Source organism: Ovis aries, chromosome 7, assembly GCF_016772045.2.
Source record: "Ovis aries strain OAR_USU_Benz2616 breed Rambouillet chromosome 7, ARS-UI_Ramb_v3.0, whole genome shotgun sequence".
Taxonomy (NCBI): domain Eukaryota; kingdom Metazoa; phylum Chordata; class Mammalia; order Artiodactyla; family Bovidae; genus Ovis; species Ovis aries.
In genome coordinates this window covers 49,751,479-49,767,673 of record NC_056060.1, presented here as the reverse complement: position 1 = coordinate 49,767,673, position 16,195 = coordinate 49,751,479, and the positions used below count along the sequence as shown (strand labels likewise).

Genomic DNA, 16,195 nt, shown 5'->3' with positions numbered 1-16,195 from the left:
GGATGGGAGGCAGGCTATTTTTGTGTCCTAAGAAAACTGTTTTCTATTTCAAAGTCACAAAAATTTCTATGCTTCAATCTAGAAATTTCTGTTTTACCTTTATGCAGATTTATTATCAATTTTGTATAAGGTATAATGGTATAAACAGGCTTCCCAGGCGGCTCAGTGGGTAAAGAATCCACCTGCAATGCAGGAGACACAGGCAGATGAGAGTTCAGTTCCCGGGTTGGTAAGATCCCCTGAAGGAGGAAATGGCAACCAACTCCAGTATTCTTGCCTGAAGAATCCCATGGACAGAGGAGCCTGGTGGCCTAGAGTCCATAGGGTCACAGAGTCAGAAGCAACTAAAGCGCCTGAGCACACAGCACATAACAGTATAAGTGGAGGTTCTTTTTTTTTTTTTTTTTACAGTACTATTTGTCAGACCTTCCCTGATAGCTCAATCGGTAAAGAATCCGCCTGCAATGCAGAGGATGCCGATTTGATTCCTGGATCAGGAAGATATGCTGGAGAAGGGAAAGGCTACCCACTCCAGTATTATTGGGCTTCTTTTGTGGCTTAGTTGGTAAAAAATCCACCTGCAATACAGGAGAACTGGGTTCGATCCCTGGGTTGGGAAGATCCCCTGGAGAAGGGAAAGGCTACCCAATCCAGTATTCTTGCCTGGAGAATTTCACAGCCTGTATAGTCCATGGGGTTGCAAAGAGTCACATACAACTGAGTGACTTTCACTTTTCCTTTCATTTGTCAGACCTCTCTTCTGTCCTTTAACTTACTTTTGGACTTTTCTGAAATTTAACAGACCATTTGGATATGGACTCTCTATTCCATTCCATAACCTGTAATAAAGCTATCCTGAGGTCAGGATGATACCATCTTGATGACTGCAGCTTTATAGTTAAGTCTCAAATACAGGTAGTGCTAAGTCCTCTGGCTTTTGTTCTTTCTTGAAAATTCTTTTGGCTGTTCTAGGTCCTTTACATTTCCACATAACTTTGAAAATCTATTTGTTCATTATTAGCTAAATCCTCACAGGGGGATTATAACTGATTCTTTCATTATAATCACTGTTCTCTTCTCTTTGTTTTCAGTAATTTTTAAACATATTAGTAATAGTTATTTTAAAGTCCTTGTATGCTAATACGTGTAATTTCTAGTCTGTTTCTATCTGGTTGTTTTTCTTATCCTGATCATGGATCACATATTTCAACTTCTTGAGCTTCCTGTCATCCAGCAATGTTTTCTGAACGTCTTACATTCTAAATGTGAAATCACTGAGTATCTACATTCAGTGTCCTTTTTTAACAAGCACTACTGAGCGTCGTTCTAATCAGTTCAGTTCAGTTTAGTCTCTCAGTTGTGTCCAACGCTTTGTGACACCATGGACTGCAGCACGCCACGCCTCCCTGTCCATCACCAACTCCCAGAGTTTACTCAAACTCATGTCCACTGAGTCTGTGGTGCCATCCAGCCATCTCATCCTCTGTCACCCCTTCTCCTTCCACCTTCAATCGTTCCCAGCATCAGGGTTATCTCCAGTGAAATAAATCTTCGCATCAGATGCCCAAAGTATTGGAGTTTCAGCTTCAGCATCAGTCCTTCCAATGAACATTCAGGACTGATTTCCTTTACGATTGACTGGTTCGATCTCCTTGCAGTCCAAGGGACCCTCAAGAGTCTTCTCCAACACCACAGTTCAAAAGCATCAATTCTTTGGCACTCAGCTATCTTTTTAGTCCAACTCTCACATCCATAAATAACTACTGGAAAAACCATAGTTTTGGCTACAAAGACCTCTGTTGGCAAAGTAATATCTCTGCTTTTTAATATGCTGTCTAGGGTGGTCACAGCTTTGCTTCCAAGGAGTAAGCATTTTTTAATTTCACGGCTGCAGTCATCATCTGCAGTGATTTTGGAGCCCAAAAAATGAAGTCTCTCATTGTCTCCAATGGGACCGGATGCCGTTTTTTGAATGTTGAGCTTTAAGCCAACTTTTCCCCTCTCCTCTTTCACTTTCATCAAGAGGCTTTTTAGTTCCTCTTCACTTTCTGCCATAAGGGTGGTGTCATCTGCCTATCTGAGTTATTGATATTTCTCCTGGCAGTCTTGATTCCAGCTTGTGCTTCTTCCAGCCCAGCATTTCTCATGATGTACTCTGCATAGAAGTTAAATAAGCAGGGTGACAACATACAGCCTTGACGTACTCCTTTCCTGATTTGGAACCAGTTTGTTGTTCCATGTCCAGTTCTAACTGTTGCTTCCTGACCTGCATACAGATGTCTCAAGAAGCAGGTCAGGTCGTCTGGTATTCCCAACTCTTTCAGAATTTTCCACAGTTTGTAGTGATCCACACAGTCAAAGGCTTTGGCATAGTCAATAAAGCAGAAATAGATGTTTTTCTGGAACTCTCTTGCTTTTTCGATGATCCAGTGGATGTTGGCAATTTGATCTCTGGTTCCTTTGCCTTTTCTGAAACCAGCTTGAACATCAGGAAGTTCACAGTTCATGTATTGCTGAAGCCTGGCTTGGAGAATTTTGAGCATTACTTTACTAGCATGTGAGATGAGTGCAACTGTGCGGTAGTTTGAGCATTCTTTGGCATTGCCTTTCTTAGGGACTGGAATGAAAACTGACCTTTTCCAGTCCTGTGGCCACTGCTGAGTTTTCCAAATTTGCTGGCATATTGAGTGCAGCACTTTCACAGCATCATCTTTCAGGATTTTAAATAGCTCCACTGGAATACCGTCACCTCCACTAGCTTTGTTCATAGTGATGCTTTCTAAGGCCCACTTGACCTCACATTCCAGGATGTCTGGCTCTAGGTGAATGATCACACCTTCGTGATTATATGGGTTGTGAAGATCTTTTCTGTACAGTTCTGTGTATTCTTGCCCCTCTTCTTAATATCTTCTGCTTCTATTAGGCCCATACCATTTCTGTCCTTTATTGAGTCCATCTTTGGATGAAATGTTCCCTTGGTATCTCTAATTTTCTTGAAGAGATCTCTAGTCTTTCCCATTCTATTGTTTTCCTCTATTTCTTTGCACTGATCACTGAGGAAGGTTTTCTTATCTCTCCTTGCTATTCTTTGGAACTCTGCATTCAAATGGGTATATCTTTCCTTTTCTCCTTTGCTTGTCACTTCTCATCTTTTCACAGCTATTTGTAAGGCCTCCTCAAACAGCCATTTTGCTTTTTTGCATGTCTTTTTCTCGGGGATGGTCTTGCTCCCTTGTCTCCTGTATAATGTCACAAACCTCTGTCCATAGTTCTTCTATCTATCAGATCTAAGCAGTCTACAGATCTATCTACTCTTTCTATTAGATCTAACCCCTTGAATCTATTTCTCACTTCTACTGAATAATCGTAAGGGATTTTATTTATGTCATACCTGAATGATCTAGTGGTTTTCCCTACTTTCTTTAATTTCAGTCTGAATTTGGCAATAAGGAGCTCATGATCCGAGCCACAGTCAGCTCCCGGTCTTGTTTTTGCTGACTGTATAGAGCTTCTCTATCTTTGGCTGCAAAGAATACAATCAATCTGATTTTGGTATTGACTATCTGGTGATGTCCATATGTAGAGTCTTCTCTTGTGTTGTTGGAAAAGGGTGTTTGCTATGACCAGTGCGTTCTCTTGGCAAAATTCTATTAGCCTTTGCCTTACACCTCATTCTGTACTTCAAGGCCAAATTTGCCTGTTACTCCAGGTGTTTCTTGACTTCCTACTTTTGCATTTCAGTCCCCTATAATGAAAAGGACATCTTTTTTGGCTGTTAGTTCCAGAAGGTCTTGTAGGTCTTCACAGAACCGTTCAACTTCAGCTTCTTCAGCATTACTGGTCAAGGTGTAGACTTGGATTACCATGATATTGAATGGTTTGCCTCGGAAATGAACAGAGATCATTCTGTCATTTTTGAGATTGCATCCAAGTACTGCATTTCAAATTCTTTTGTTGACTATGATGGCTTCTCCATTTCTTTGAAGGGATTCTTGCCCGCAGTAGTAGATATAATGGTCATCTGAGTTAAATTCATCCATTCCAGTCCATTTTAGTTCGCTGATTCCTAGAATGTCAACGTTCACTCTTGTCATCCCCTGTTTGACCACTTCCAATTTGCCTTGATTCATGGACATAACATTCCAGGTTCCTATGCAATATTGCTCTTTATAGCATCGGACTTTGCTTCTATCACCAGTCACATCTACAAATGAGTGTTGTTTTTGCTTTAACTCCATGTCTTCATTTTTTCTGGAGTTATTTCTCCACTGATCTCCAGTAACGTATTGGGCACCTACCAACCTGGGGAGTTCATCTTTCAGTGTCCTATCTTTTTGCCTTTTCATACCGTTCATGGGGTTCTCAAGGCAAGAATACTGAAGTGGTTTGCCATTCCCTTCTCCAGTGAGAAGATAGGTGGCTAATTTACTTGAAAAGCACTTTGATCTTTCTGAAGCTTGGTTTTTCAGCTTAGTTAGGACAAGTCTGGAGTAGTCCTTTAGACTAGGGTGAGATTAGCCTATTCCAAGCGTGGGCTGGAACCTCTACCAAGTACAATTTTTGATAGGTGTTTAGTTCATAGATTGCTCAGTAGTTTTTCTTTCTCGGGTAGTTTTCTCATAGAATCTCACCTTGTATGTGCATAGGGTGGAATCCAGCTAAGATTCCAGGTGACCACTGTGCAGATATCTAGAGCTCTTTATCAGCTTAGCTGCCTCGTCCTCCCAGGTACTATGTCCATAAATCCAGATACCTCAGCCTTTCTGAATCTTAACCTGTCTCTTCAACTCTGCAAGAGTGCTATGTGTTTCGTACTCTTCTTGAAGTGCCCTTCATTGTGCCATTCCTGAAATTTTGCCTCCAGTCAAAAAGTCATAGAAATCAGAGATATTTATTTCTCCTTTCTCAGGGATGTCAATCCTGCATTGCCTGTTGGCCAATATTTGAAAATAATTGGGGCTTTTTTTTTGGTTTTTGTTTTTCCAGTTGTTTTTTGCAGAACGGCTAGCTGGATGCCAGTCACTTTAGCATAACTAGAAAGGGAAATTTCCACCCACTTGTTCTACTAAGAGTTTCAAAGTTTTTGTTTCAGACCTGCGGTACTTACCGAATTTTGTTTTAAATATAATATGAGGTAAATATACAACTTCTTTTTTTCTCCAAATGGATAAACACTTTTTTGGTTCCATTTATTCAACAGTCTCTATTTTCCCTTTGAGATTTTATATCTACCACATAACATAAGTTTCATATCTGTATGGATCTGCTCCTGGGCAATTAATTTTATCCCTCTGGTCAATCTGTTCATCCCTATGCTAAAAGTACTCTCTCAGTTACTTTAGTAAGTCTTAATATCTTCCAGGGTAAATCTTTTTCTTGTTCACCATCTTTAGATGGGCCTTATTTCTTCTTAGCCTTCACTTTTTCTTCAAACATTTTAGAACCATCAAGTGCTATGAATAATCATGTTGTAATTTACACAGAATTGCATTGAATCAATAAAGCAATATGAGGAAAATTAATGTTTTTCTATTAGTTTACCAGTTCCATTAATGGAACTGATGGAATGTATCTCTCCATAATAAAATCAGTCACCTGTAACATTTCTTATAAAGTTTTATAATTTTCCTTATATAGGTCTTTCTTTGTTACATTAACTCTTTGACAGATGATATTCTTGACACTATTTTTAATGATGTCCACTCTTGCATTACATTTTTGGTGGTCTACTGCTAATATAAAAAATATATATAACCTTTTGTATATTAATGTTATATCTAGCCACTGATAAACTCTATTATACCTACTCATCTATGGTTTCTGCCTATCTATCCACATTGTCAACACCTCAATACAAGTGACTATCATTTCCCAACTGAATAATTGTAACAACTTCTAATTAGTCTCCCAGTCTCTAGTTTTTCACTCCTAGCCTGAAGCTAAGAATTCTTTACTGGTACTGCTATCTCTCTGGCCTTGTATACACTGTTCCTTCTCTTTCCATCTCTTCATGGTCAATCTAACTTCTTATTCTTTTAGTTTCTGATTATTGTCCTCAAACACTTTTGAGGCTAGGTTAACTAGTCTTTTTGTGGGTAGAATACCACCCACAAGTATGAACTCTTACCTTAATTCTGTATTTCTTACTACCTTCAATTTTTCTGTGTCTCCAATTAAACCATAAACTTTGTGGGGATAAGCCTTCATCTTAATTTCCACATATTTCCAGAACCTGCCACAGATATTCTAATATATGGGAGATCAACAGAAAATTGTTCAGTGAATATAAGAATAAAATCTCACTTAGACTTGAAAGACCCATTTGAAATGGTATAATCTTATGCCATGTTGCAGACTAAGAAACATACAAATTTGCATTTGTGACTCAAGAAATGTTAATCTACCCTACTACTTTTAGAAAGTATGTTCAAAATACATGATAAATGTTTTTACTATAAAAACAAAACTTTAAAAAGTTTAAACTTGTGTTTTAAATAACTACAAAACTATCACCTATGAATAAAATAAAATCAAAAAAGAATCAAAGGTCAATAGTCAACAACAGAAAAACTTACAATTAAAACGTTAAAAGCACTGTGATTTTTATTAGGGTAACTAACCATCTGAGTTTGCTTAGACACATGATTTTCAATGGTAAAATGAAGATGTCCCAGGCAAACCTGGGGAAGTTGGTCACTAATTTTCATACTAATACAAACACTGATATTTATATGAAACACATGTTTAGACTGAATACTTTTAATTTTATGATAAATCATGTAAGAGAATATTTTGGACATGTTATGATTTGGGGATCATGCAGACTGTATTCAAATCTCAGCATCACATTTTATTATAAGCAAGTTATCTGGCCTCTTTGAGCATTAAGAAATATAAATATTTCCTGACAATAGTATAAATATTTTAGAAATCCTAGAACACACATCTTAAATGCAGAAACACACACGCACAATTTCACTTTCATTTCTGACACACAAACTTGTAATAAAATCTTACCTGTATTACTTCTTCTACACCAGTCATCTGGTATTTCCTCATCCTTTCAAACACTGAATGATCTGCACAACCCCCCTGTGGACCATATTTATGGGGATACTCTAAAACACAAAGAAGAAATGCTATTACTGTCACATGTTAAGATATGACAAATTATCTTATAAACAAAAATGTAACCGTCATAATTCATGAAAGCCAAAATGCTTATTGAGCACCAGTGGGAAAGGCATTATGCTAGGTATTCTAATTTTAAAATATGACAAGTGAGGACTTCCCTGGTGGTCCAATGGTTAAGAATTCATGCTTCCAATGCAGGAGGTCCAGGTTTGATTCCTGGTCAGAGAATTAGAACCCACAACTAAGAGGTCAGATGCTGCAACCAAAGATCCCACATGCCACACCTAAGACCTGGCATAGCCAAATAAATAAATAAACTTCCTTTTTAAAAAAGTTTGGCAGGTTCCAAAGTTCTCCTTCAACATCACTGGTCTCTAGGCTTTTTTCATATAAATGATTTGTGAGTTCTAAAAAAGAACAATAATCATTCTTTATTCTGGGTTTAAATTTCCAAACCTTGCCCACTTCAGATAAATAGAGCATTTTAAGACTGCAATTTACTTCATTTTGTAATTTATAACTTTCCTGTCAAACACATTAAATTTCTTATTTTGCAAATATATAAAACTACTTCAATCTGAACTAGTTAGGCTAATATAATATTTATTTGTTTGAATTCCTTCAATGAATACCAACTAGCCTTAAAGGAAAGTAATATAGAAACATGCTCCACGGCATGGTAAAAGTAGACTGAGTTTAAACTTCTTCAATGTATAATTCAAGTGAATGCTTTACAAAGCAGTAACTATTTTATCATCATTTGTTTTCCCTTTCTAATTAAACAATTATTAATTTTGCTTTAACTGAATTGTTTCTATTTACAGACAGCTGTTCAATTTAGTGTAGTCGTTTAAAAGTTTATTCCACTCTCTCAGTTCACATACTTCTCCCTTGTTAAGGTTCGCCTCAGTTCATGAACATATTTTATAACTTAATCTAGTACCCGTAATTAAGAGACGTGTCAAAATAAAATACCAAGACATGGGTGAGAGGGGAAGCACTAAAACATCTGTAAGTAGCTATAGTTATAATACATAGAATTAAAAACACGTTCTTGAGTAAATCTAGAACCTAAAGTGGACACTAGTGACCTATTCCATAAGAAATACTAATTAAATATTACAATATAAATCAAAACTGGCTGGTAGGAGGCAGGGGTTAAGGTCAACCTATCTACACTGATATAGTAGCTATAATTTAAACCTTAGTTTTTACCAGAGGTCAAGACTGCAACAGCTGTAAATTCCCACCAATAAATGTGGAAGAAATGATAGACTTAAAAATTTACCATTTTGCAACTCCATATGCATAAGCTGATATAGGCAAGGATCACCCATTCCCAGGTGGCACCAGTGGTAAAGAATCTGCCTGCCAATACAGGAGATGAAGGAGACCTGGGTTTGATCCCTGGGTCAGGAAGATCCCCTGGAGGAGGGCATGGCAACCCACTCCATATTCTTGCCCGGGAAATCCCATGGACAGAGTAGCCTGGCAGGCTACAGTCCACGGGTTGCAAAGAGTTGGACATGACTGAAGCAACTTAGCATTCGGTTCAGTTCAGTCACTCAGTCATGTCCAACTCTTTGCGACCCCATGAATCATAGCACGCCAGGCCTCCCTATCCATCACCAACTCCCGGAGTTCACTCAGACTCACGTCCATTGAGTCAGTGATGCCATCCAGCCATCTCATCCTCTGTCGTCCCCTTCTTCTCCTGCCCCCAGTCCCTCCCAGCATCAGAGTCTTTTCCAATGAGTCAACTCTTCGCATGAGGTGGCCAAAGTACTGGAGTTGCAGCTTTAGGATCATTCCTTCCAAAGAAATCCCAGGGCTGATCTCCTTCATAATGGACTGGTTGGATCTCCTTGCAGTCCAAGGGACTCTCAAGAGTCTTCTCCAACATCACAATTCAAAAGCATCAATTCTTCGGTCCTCTGCTTTCTTCACAGTCCAACTCTCACATCCATACATGACCACTGGAAAAACCATAGCCTTGACTAGACGGACCTTTGTTGGCAAAGTAATGTCTCTGTTTTTTAATATGCTATCTAGGTTGGTCATAACTTTCCTTCCAAGGAGTAAGCATCTTTTAATTTCATGGCTGCAATCACCATCTGCAGTGATTTTGGAGCCCTAAAGCCATTAGGTCAAATGTACAATAATAGGATATTCAAAGTTCCTGAAAGTATCACCTCATAGGTGGTGGTTTAGTCATTAAGTTGTGTCTGACTCTTGTGACCCAGACTGTAGCCCCCCTGGCTCCTCCATCCCTGGGATTTCCCAGACAAGAATACTGGAGTGGGTAGTCATTTCTTTCTCGAGGGGACATTCCCAACCCAGGGATTGAACCTGTGTCTCCTGCACTGCAGGCGAATCTGAATGGCTGGAAACAGACAAACGGAGAATGGCAAGAGTAAAATTGGCACCAACTACAGTAGCCTAGATTCCTGAGTCATTTCTTGAAAAAAAGCTGACTGATGATGAATATTCACATTAAACTGTTACAATAGTGAGAAATGAGGTTTCAGTGCATTTTGTCATTTAATTTGGGACTGTCTGGTACTGCAAGCAGCATTATCTTATACACAGTAAAAAGTTTTGTTAAGGAGAATAGAAGAATTCATTCTATATCTGAGCTGCACTGGCATTTAGCAAAGTTTTCCTGTCACAGTCAATATCAAAATAATCTTGGCCCAGCACATCAGAAAATGTTTAGCAGTATTCACATTCGCCACTACTTTCTGAATATTTTCACCTTAAACTAGTTTTCACTTATCCCAAGATACAACATTTGCCCCCAAAAAAACCAGTCAATGGTTAAATTGAAGACTGATAACTACATAGACTCTACAACACTCAGATTAAACATTTTGCATGTCTAGAGAAATAAAGTGCTATTATCATTTTTCAAATAGTTTTTTCAGAGAATTTACTCAGTCAAAATTTTCAGTTTTAGAAACCAGAAAGCTGTGAGGTTCATTAGGAATTTAGTTATAAGTCCCTCACACACTAAATATGTCAAAACAACATTTTTTGTTTTTATATATAATTCAGTTTAATTAATACACTTCAAAATATAGTGAAATCAGTTGCTATGCTGATTTTATTCAAATTTAAGAAATACCAAATATCATAACATAATCGTGACAGATATTAGGATTTATCTTTCATTCAAAGCATACCATAAAATGTATTTTGAATCTCCTCCTACACAGGCACAAAAGAGCTGCTACAAATACTTCTGGAAGAGACAATTTCCTCACCAACACTTGAACAAATTATATGTGTATAGCATTTAACTAAACATCTGACAAAACTGAGGAACGGAACAAAAATATCCTTATCTTAAAGAACTGTAACATCATTTTTAATGCAATGATAAGGGAAGTCAACAAACAATATATATGTCTGATTTATATATAGTCAGCATTCCCTATTATATAGTATCTCAATAAAATATATTTTCTAAGATATTAATAATGCTGAATACTAAGCACACTGGCACTCTGTATCATCAATATACCAGTACTGATGCTAGGCCTGTAACCATTAGGATTAAGGTAATCAAGTTAACTACTGTCTAATGGGTATCTCATCTACTTGATAAAATACATAGTTGACTTACATATGTAAACATATACAGATACATACACGTATGTATTTGTGACATTGTAAATGCAGGTGATATTGGAGTCGATCTCTTCCCTACCACTCCTCCACATGATCAGAAGTCAGGCAAGTACTGGCATAATACCATACCATCAATAGGCTAATATATCAGCAGGACTTGACAGGAAGCCAGTTAAACAACCATCCATGTAGCAGGCTATCACTTCCCAGTAAAAAAGGTAGCCTGGATTCAAAAGCAAGATTGCCGTGCCCCTATCTCACTCCTAATAGGCTGCATTTGGCTGGAATCCCTTGATGTTCCACAAAATCACTTCCTCTGGTCCATCATGACAGGGGCCAAGAGAATCATTCTGCAGCACTCCTTACCTCTATCAGGAGGATTCCAGCAAATACCAAGGGAAACCCCAGAACTCTCCCTGTTCACAGGAAGACATTCCCCTGACCCCCACTTCCTTAAAGACTCACAACTGTCTACCATTTTCTGCCTTGGGCCCATTAGAACTATCTCACTGGGGCTCAGCTTTTATGGTCATGAGACTATACCACCAAAGACTTCAATTTACTATAAGTTTTTGCAGCCTCCAAATCACTACTTCCCTCTATTATCTTATTTTTGGCTCCTAATTCATCATCACTCTCTCAGACACCACTCCATCGTAATTCTTAGTGATTTCAACATTCAGGTTGATGATACTTAAATACACTCTTAACTACCTTTTCTCCGATGGTCTTCTCCTACCTCGATTTCTCACTTACATGGTCATACTTGTGAACCTGTCAACACTAATTACTGAAACCTCTTCTCCATCTCAAATTTCCTCATCCTACTTTCCACCACTCATCTTTTCAGAACATTCCCCCTTAGACTCAGGCAATCCTTCAACATCTCGAAAACCCTTCAATCCACCAATGCTACTGTCCTGTCCACTACTGGATATTCTCTTTCTCTTTATTCAGCTTAAATCCCAGAGTCGATTATTATTATAATTACTCCATTCATTTACCTTAAACTCCCTTGCTACCTCCTCTTCCCAACTCTCAAACAAAACCTGTTAAAATTCAACTCTCTACTAAAAAAAAAAATTCAACTCTCTACCTGTACCCCTCCAGTTGAATGCAGCTGGAGAAGAAAATGGTAACTGTAACTATTCTCATTCAAAAATTATAATCTGTAACTTCAAGCAGTTCCTTTATGCCACCTGGCAATGATAGTGCATTTCCAGAGACCCTTCTCAATCCTATTTCACTGTTTAACTTTACCACATTAGTTGTTCAGTCCCTAAGTCATGTCCGACTCTTTGTGACACCGTGGACTGCAGCATGACAGGCTTCCCAGTCTTTCACTATCTCCTTGAGTTTGCTCAAACTCATGTCCATTCAGTCAGTGATGTCATCCAACCATCTCATCCTCTGCCACCCCCTTCTCCTCCTGCCCTCAATCTTTCCCAACAACAGGGTCTTTTCCAATGAGTTGGCTCTTACCACATTCGTAGAGGCAATAAAATTGACCAAGTAAGCTGAAACTATGCAAAGTTATCTTAATAATCAATGGAGGAAATTACAACTGTTCCATGACCTTCAAAAATTTTTGTCAAAATATTGAAACTCTATTATTTATAAATGTGTAGGGAAATAAAAAATAAGACTATTTATATTTAGTATGCAGGCCAGGAAGCAACAGTTAGAACTGGACATGGAACAACAGACTGGTTCCAAATAGGAAAAGGAGTATGTCAAGGCTGTATATAATCACCCTGCTTATTTAACTTCTATGCAGAGTACATAATGAGAAATGCTGGACTGGAAGAAACACAAGCTGGAATCAAGATTGCCGGGAGAACTATCAATAACCTCAGATATGCAGATGACACCACCCTTATAGCAGAAAGTGAAGAGGAGCTAAAAAGCCTCTTGATGAAAGTAAAAGAGGAGAGTGAAAAAGTTGGCTTAAAGCTCAACATTCAGAAAACAAAGATCATGGCATCCGGTCCCATCACTTCATGGGAAATAGATGGGCAAACAGTGGAAACAGTGTCAGACTTTATTTTTTTGGGCTCCAAAATCACTGCAGATGGTGATTGCAGCCATGAAATTAAAAGACACTTACTCCTTGGAATAAAAGTTATGACCAACCTAGACAGCATATTCAAAAGCAGAGACATTACTTTGCCGACTAAGATCTGTCTAGTCAAGGCTATGATTTTTCCAGTAGTCATGTATGGATGTGAGAGTTGGACTGTGAAGAAGGCTGAGCACCAAAGAATTGATGCTTTGGTGTTGGAGAAGACTCTTGAGAGTCCCTTGGACTGCAAGGAGATCCAATCAGTCCATTCTGAAGGAGATCAACCCTGGGATTTCTTTGGAAGGAATGACGCTAAAGCTGAAACTCCAGTACTTTGGCCACCTCATGCGAAGAGCTGACTCATTGGAAAAGACTCTGATGCTGGGAGGGATTGGGGGCAGGAGAAGAAGGGGATGACCGAGGATGAAATGGCTGGATGGCATCACTGACTCGATGGACGCAAGTCTGAGTGAACTCCGGGAGTTGGTGATAGACAGGGAGGCCTGGCGTGCTGCGATTCATGGGGTCGCAAAGAGTCGGACACGACTGAGCGACTGAACTAACTAACTGATATAAAACATTAGAAACATCAAGAGTTAGTATATTCAAAAGAACTAGAGTGTTTTATTTCTTTGTAAATTGTATTTTATATATCATGAATTTTAAATATACATTATTTTGGAAAGCCTGATATTTAGGATTAAGAAAAAAAAGTTTCCAAAGCCACAAAACAGTATTATATATGCTTCAAAATCTGTCAGCACAATACTCTCTCAACAGAAAAAACAAGAAACAAGTATAAAATGTTTCCCATATACTTTCAAAACTTCTAAAAGAGCCTATTTTCCCTGGTCACCACATAAACTATGAAAATGGACAATGACATTTCCCTCTAAAATTACTGACAATATAATCCCCATTTCTAGAAAAAGCCTTTGTTCAACTAATGAATAAGCCCTCATTGAGATGCTAAATCATAGGATGCACTGTAGTTCCCCTGAAAAGGCCAAACAGCATATTCTTTCACAAAGAATGAGTCATTGGTGTAGAATATTCAGCCTATTTAAAACAAAGATCAGCTTTAAATCTAAGGCCTTTCTTCCAGTTCCTTTGCATGCCAACCTCTTGCTTTTGCTTTGTTGTAGGAGGCACAGATATAAATAATACATATATTGTGATACCACCTCAAGCAGGAAATAGCTCTAATTAACTCTCAATCATCCACTCCAGGAAGGAGAAATATTTACAGTTCAGATCATCTGCCCCAACAGAGTCACACATAAAACACCCACTTCTCACTAGATACTAACTACAGTAGACTTAACGTCCTCACTACTCCCAGCAAGCCATCCCTCCCTCAATGTGCCAGGTTAGGAATTTTACTGCAGAATCCAAAGCCTTAGCTATGAGATAACTCTAACAATCAAACTTGGTATAATTTCTCTAATAATGAAACAGTTTGGTGTCATTTCGAGGGGCTCCAAAGAGCTCTGGTATACCATAGTCCTTTATGTCTCAGTGCAGAGAAGAATTCGGTGAGAGCAAAGTGATAGATAAGAAGTGATTTATTAGAATAGGACCCTTGTGAGGCTTACAAGCAGGCAGGGACAAATTCCACATCCCGAGTACTTACTGGGCTAGTTTCATAATCAGGCAAAGTGGAGGGGGTGGAAAACTTTATCTTTCTTGAGTAGACATCATGTATCCATCATTAGTTTCTCCTCCAGGTTGGGCAGGGGAATTTTCTTATCCCTACATGGTCAAGCTAAGTCCACAAATTATTGTTTTTTATGTGTACAAAGAGCATGTCCTAGGGACCATTAACTTACTGAGCTCACTGGGCAATCAATATGTGGGTCTCATCCTACCACTGTTTTATTGTTTGGGGGAATGTCCCATGCTTCTGTTGCATGGTTTTGTTGCTAAGGAAGCTGGCTTGGTTTTGTCATTAAGCAAACCTGCTTTCTTAAGTAATCATTAAATTATAGGGATCTCTCACTTTTTTCTACTTAAAATCCTCTAGGCAGGATTAACTATCTAATCATCATTTGTCCCTTTACTCTATCAATGACACACTATGAATCACTAAATTCAATCAAGTGACCCAACTTTTATGCTAGTCAAAGAATTTAAAAGAGAATGGCTCCATAGACAGTTACTGTACAAAAACTTGCTTTGCTAGTATCTGAAAGGTAGATAGGTGAGGTCCTTCCCCATGAAAATGCCCTTTATTCCCAAAGCTGCCAAAAACCAGCAAGGATTCACTGAAACAGTAAAAAGAAGAGGAGGCTTTTTTTTTTTTTCCTTTTCAAGGAGAGATGGTGAGTTTAAAGGAATGGAAGAACAGGTCAAAAAAAAAAAAAAAAAAAGAACAGGTCAGGCAGCCCCCAAATATCCTTCCCCCTTCTAATTCCAGTGGACAGAGGTCCTTTTCTCCCTTTCCCCATCCCTCACAACCAGTCTCCGTTTGGGGAGGGTGGCAAGACCAGGAAAAGAAAGGTATAGTATGAATGTCCCTGGGAAGGAGAGTAAGCTAAAGAGGTCCCCTTTTCCACATGCTCTAACAACACTGATCTCCAAGGAAACAGAAACATGGAGCTGGTCCAGGCATGTCCCTTCCCACGTATAGTTTTTAAGATGGGCTGGTGTTGGGGGCCAAGGGAGTCATGGGTATCAGGTCAATAGGAAATATGCTGCTCTATTATTCTGATCAGCAGACTCTAGATGGCATTAGGACAGAAACTCTGCCTTGTTCATCACTGTATCCAATATATCTAGAAGTGTCCTGTACAGATTAGACACTCAAACAATATTAACTATTAAACTAATCTATCATTAAACCTGTAAATCTTAAAACTGAAATGGAATGAAAACTTGTATCATACTGATTTAAAGTGACCGTTAACTCCATTTATTTGATTTGGCACTATAAACCTATACACAGAAAACAGGTCACTTCAGGCCAAAGACGCTAGTTTCTTTTCTGAAGTTCCTGAGCTGCAGCAGCCAAAAATAAATATGGTCCTAGCCAGAATAATATTTATCTTTCTCCTATTATCACAGATTCTTATCTCCAGCAGTCAAAAGTCTACCCTTATCTTCAAGGTTCAAGTTAAATGCCACCTCCACTGGGAATGCATACCAGTGCTTTGATGACATTTCTGATACAAAATGTATCACATTGTGACTCTCAATTATTGACTGAGAATATTCCTGAAGGTTTAAAAAGAAGTCTCAATCGTTCCTGTATATTCCCAAGTCAATAAACACTTGTTAAATTTAATTTTTCAGTCACAGCTGATTTCCATGCCTCTTTTCAAAGCTCATCAATTAACTAAAGATCTGTAAATTGTTGGCTCCAACAACATC

The 16,195-nt window shown here is 38.5% G+C and overlaps 1 protein-coding gene across 1 annotated transcript in view; it reads right to left on the bottom strand.

Moving 5' to 3' along the window:
• Positions 1-16,195, bottom strand: part of ADAM10 (ADAM metallopeptidase domain 10) — a 136,038-nt gene that overhangs the window by 46,314 nt on the left and 73,529 nt on the right. The window contains exon 5 of the mRNA XM_004010565.6: positions 7,018-7,118. Within this exon, the coding sequence (XP_004010614.1) occupies positions 7,018-7,118 (101 nt within the window). The remainder of the gene's footprint in view (positions 1-7,017; positions 7,119-16,195) is intronic.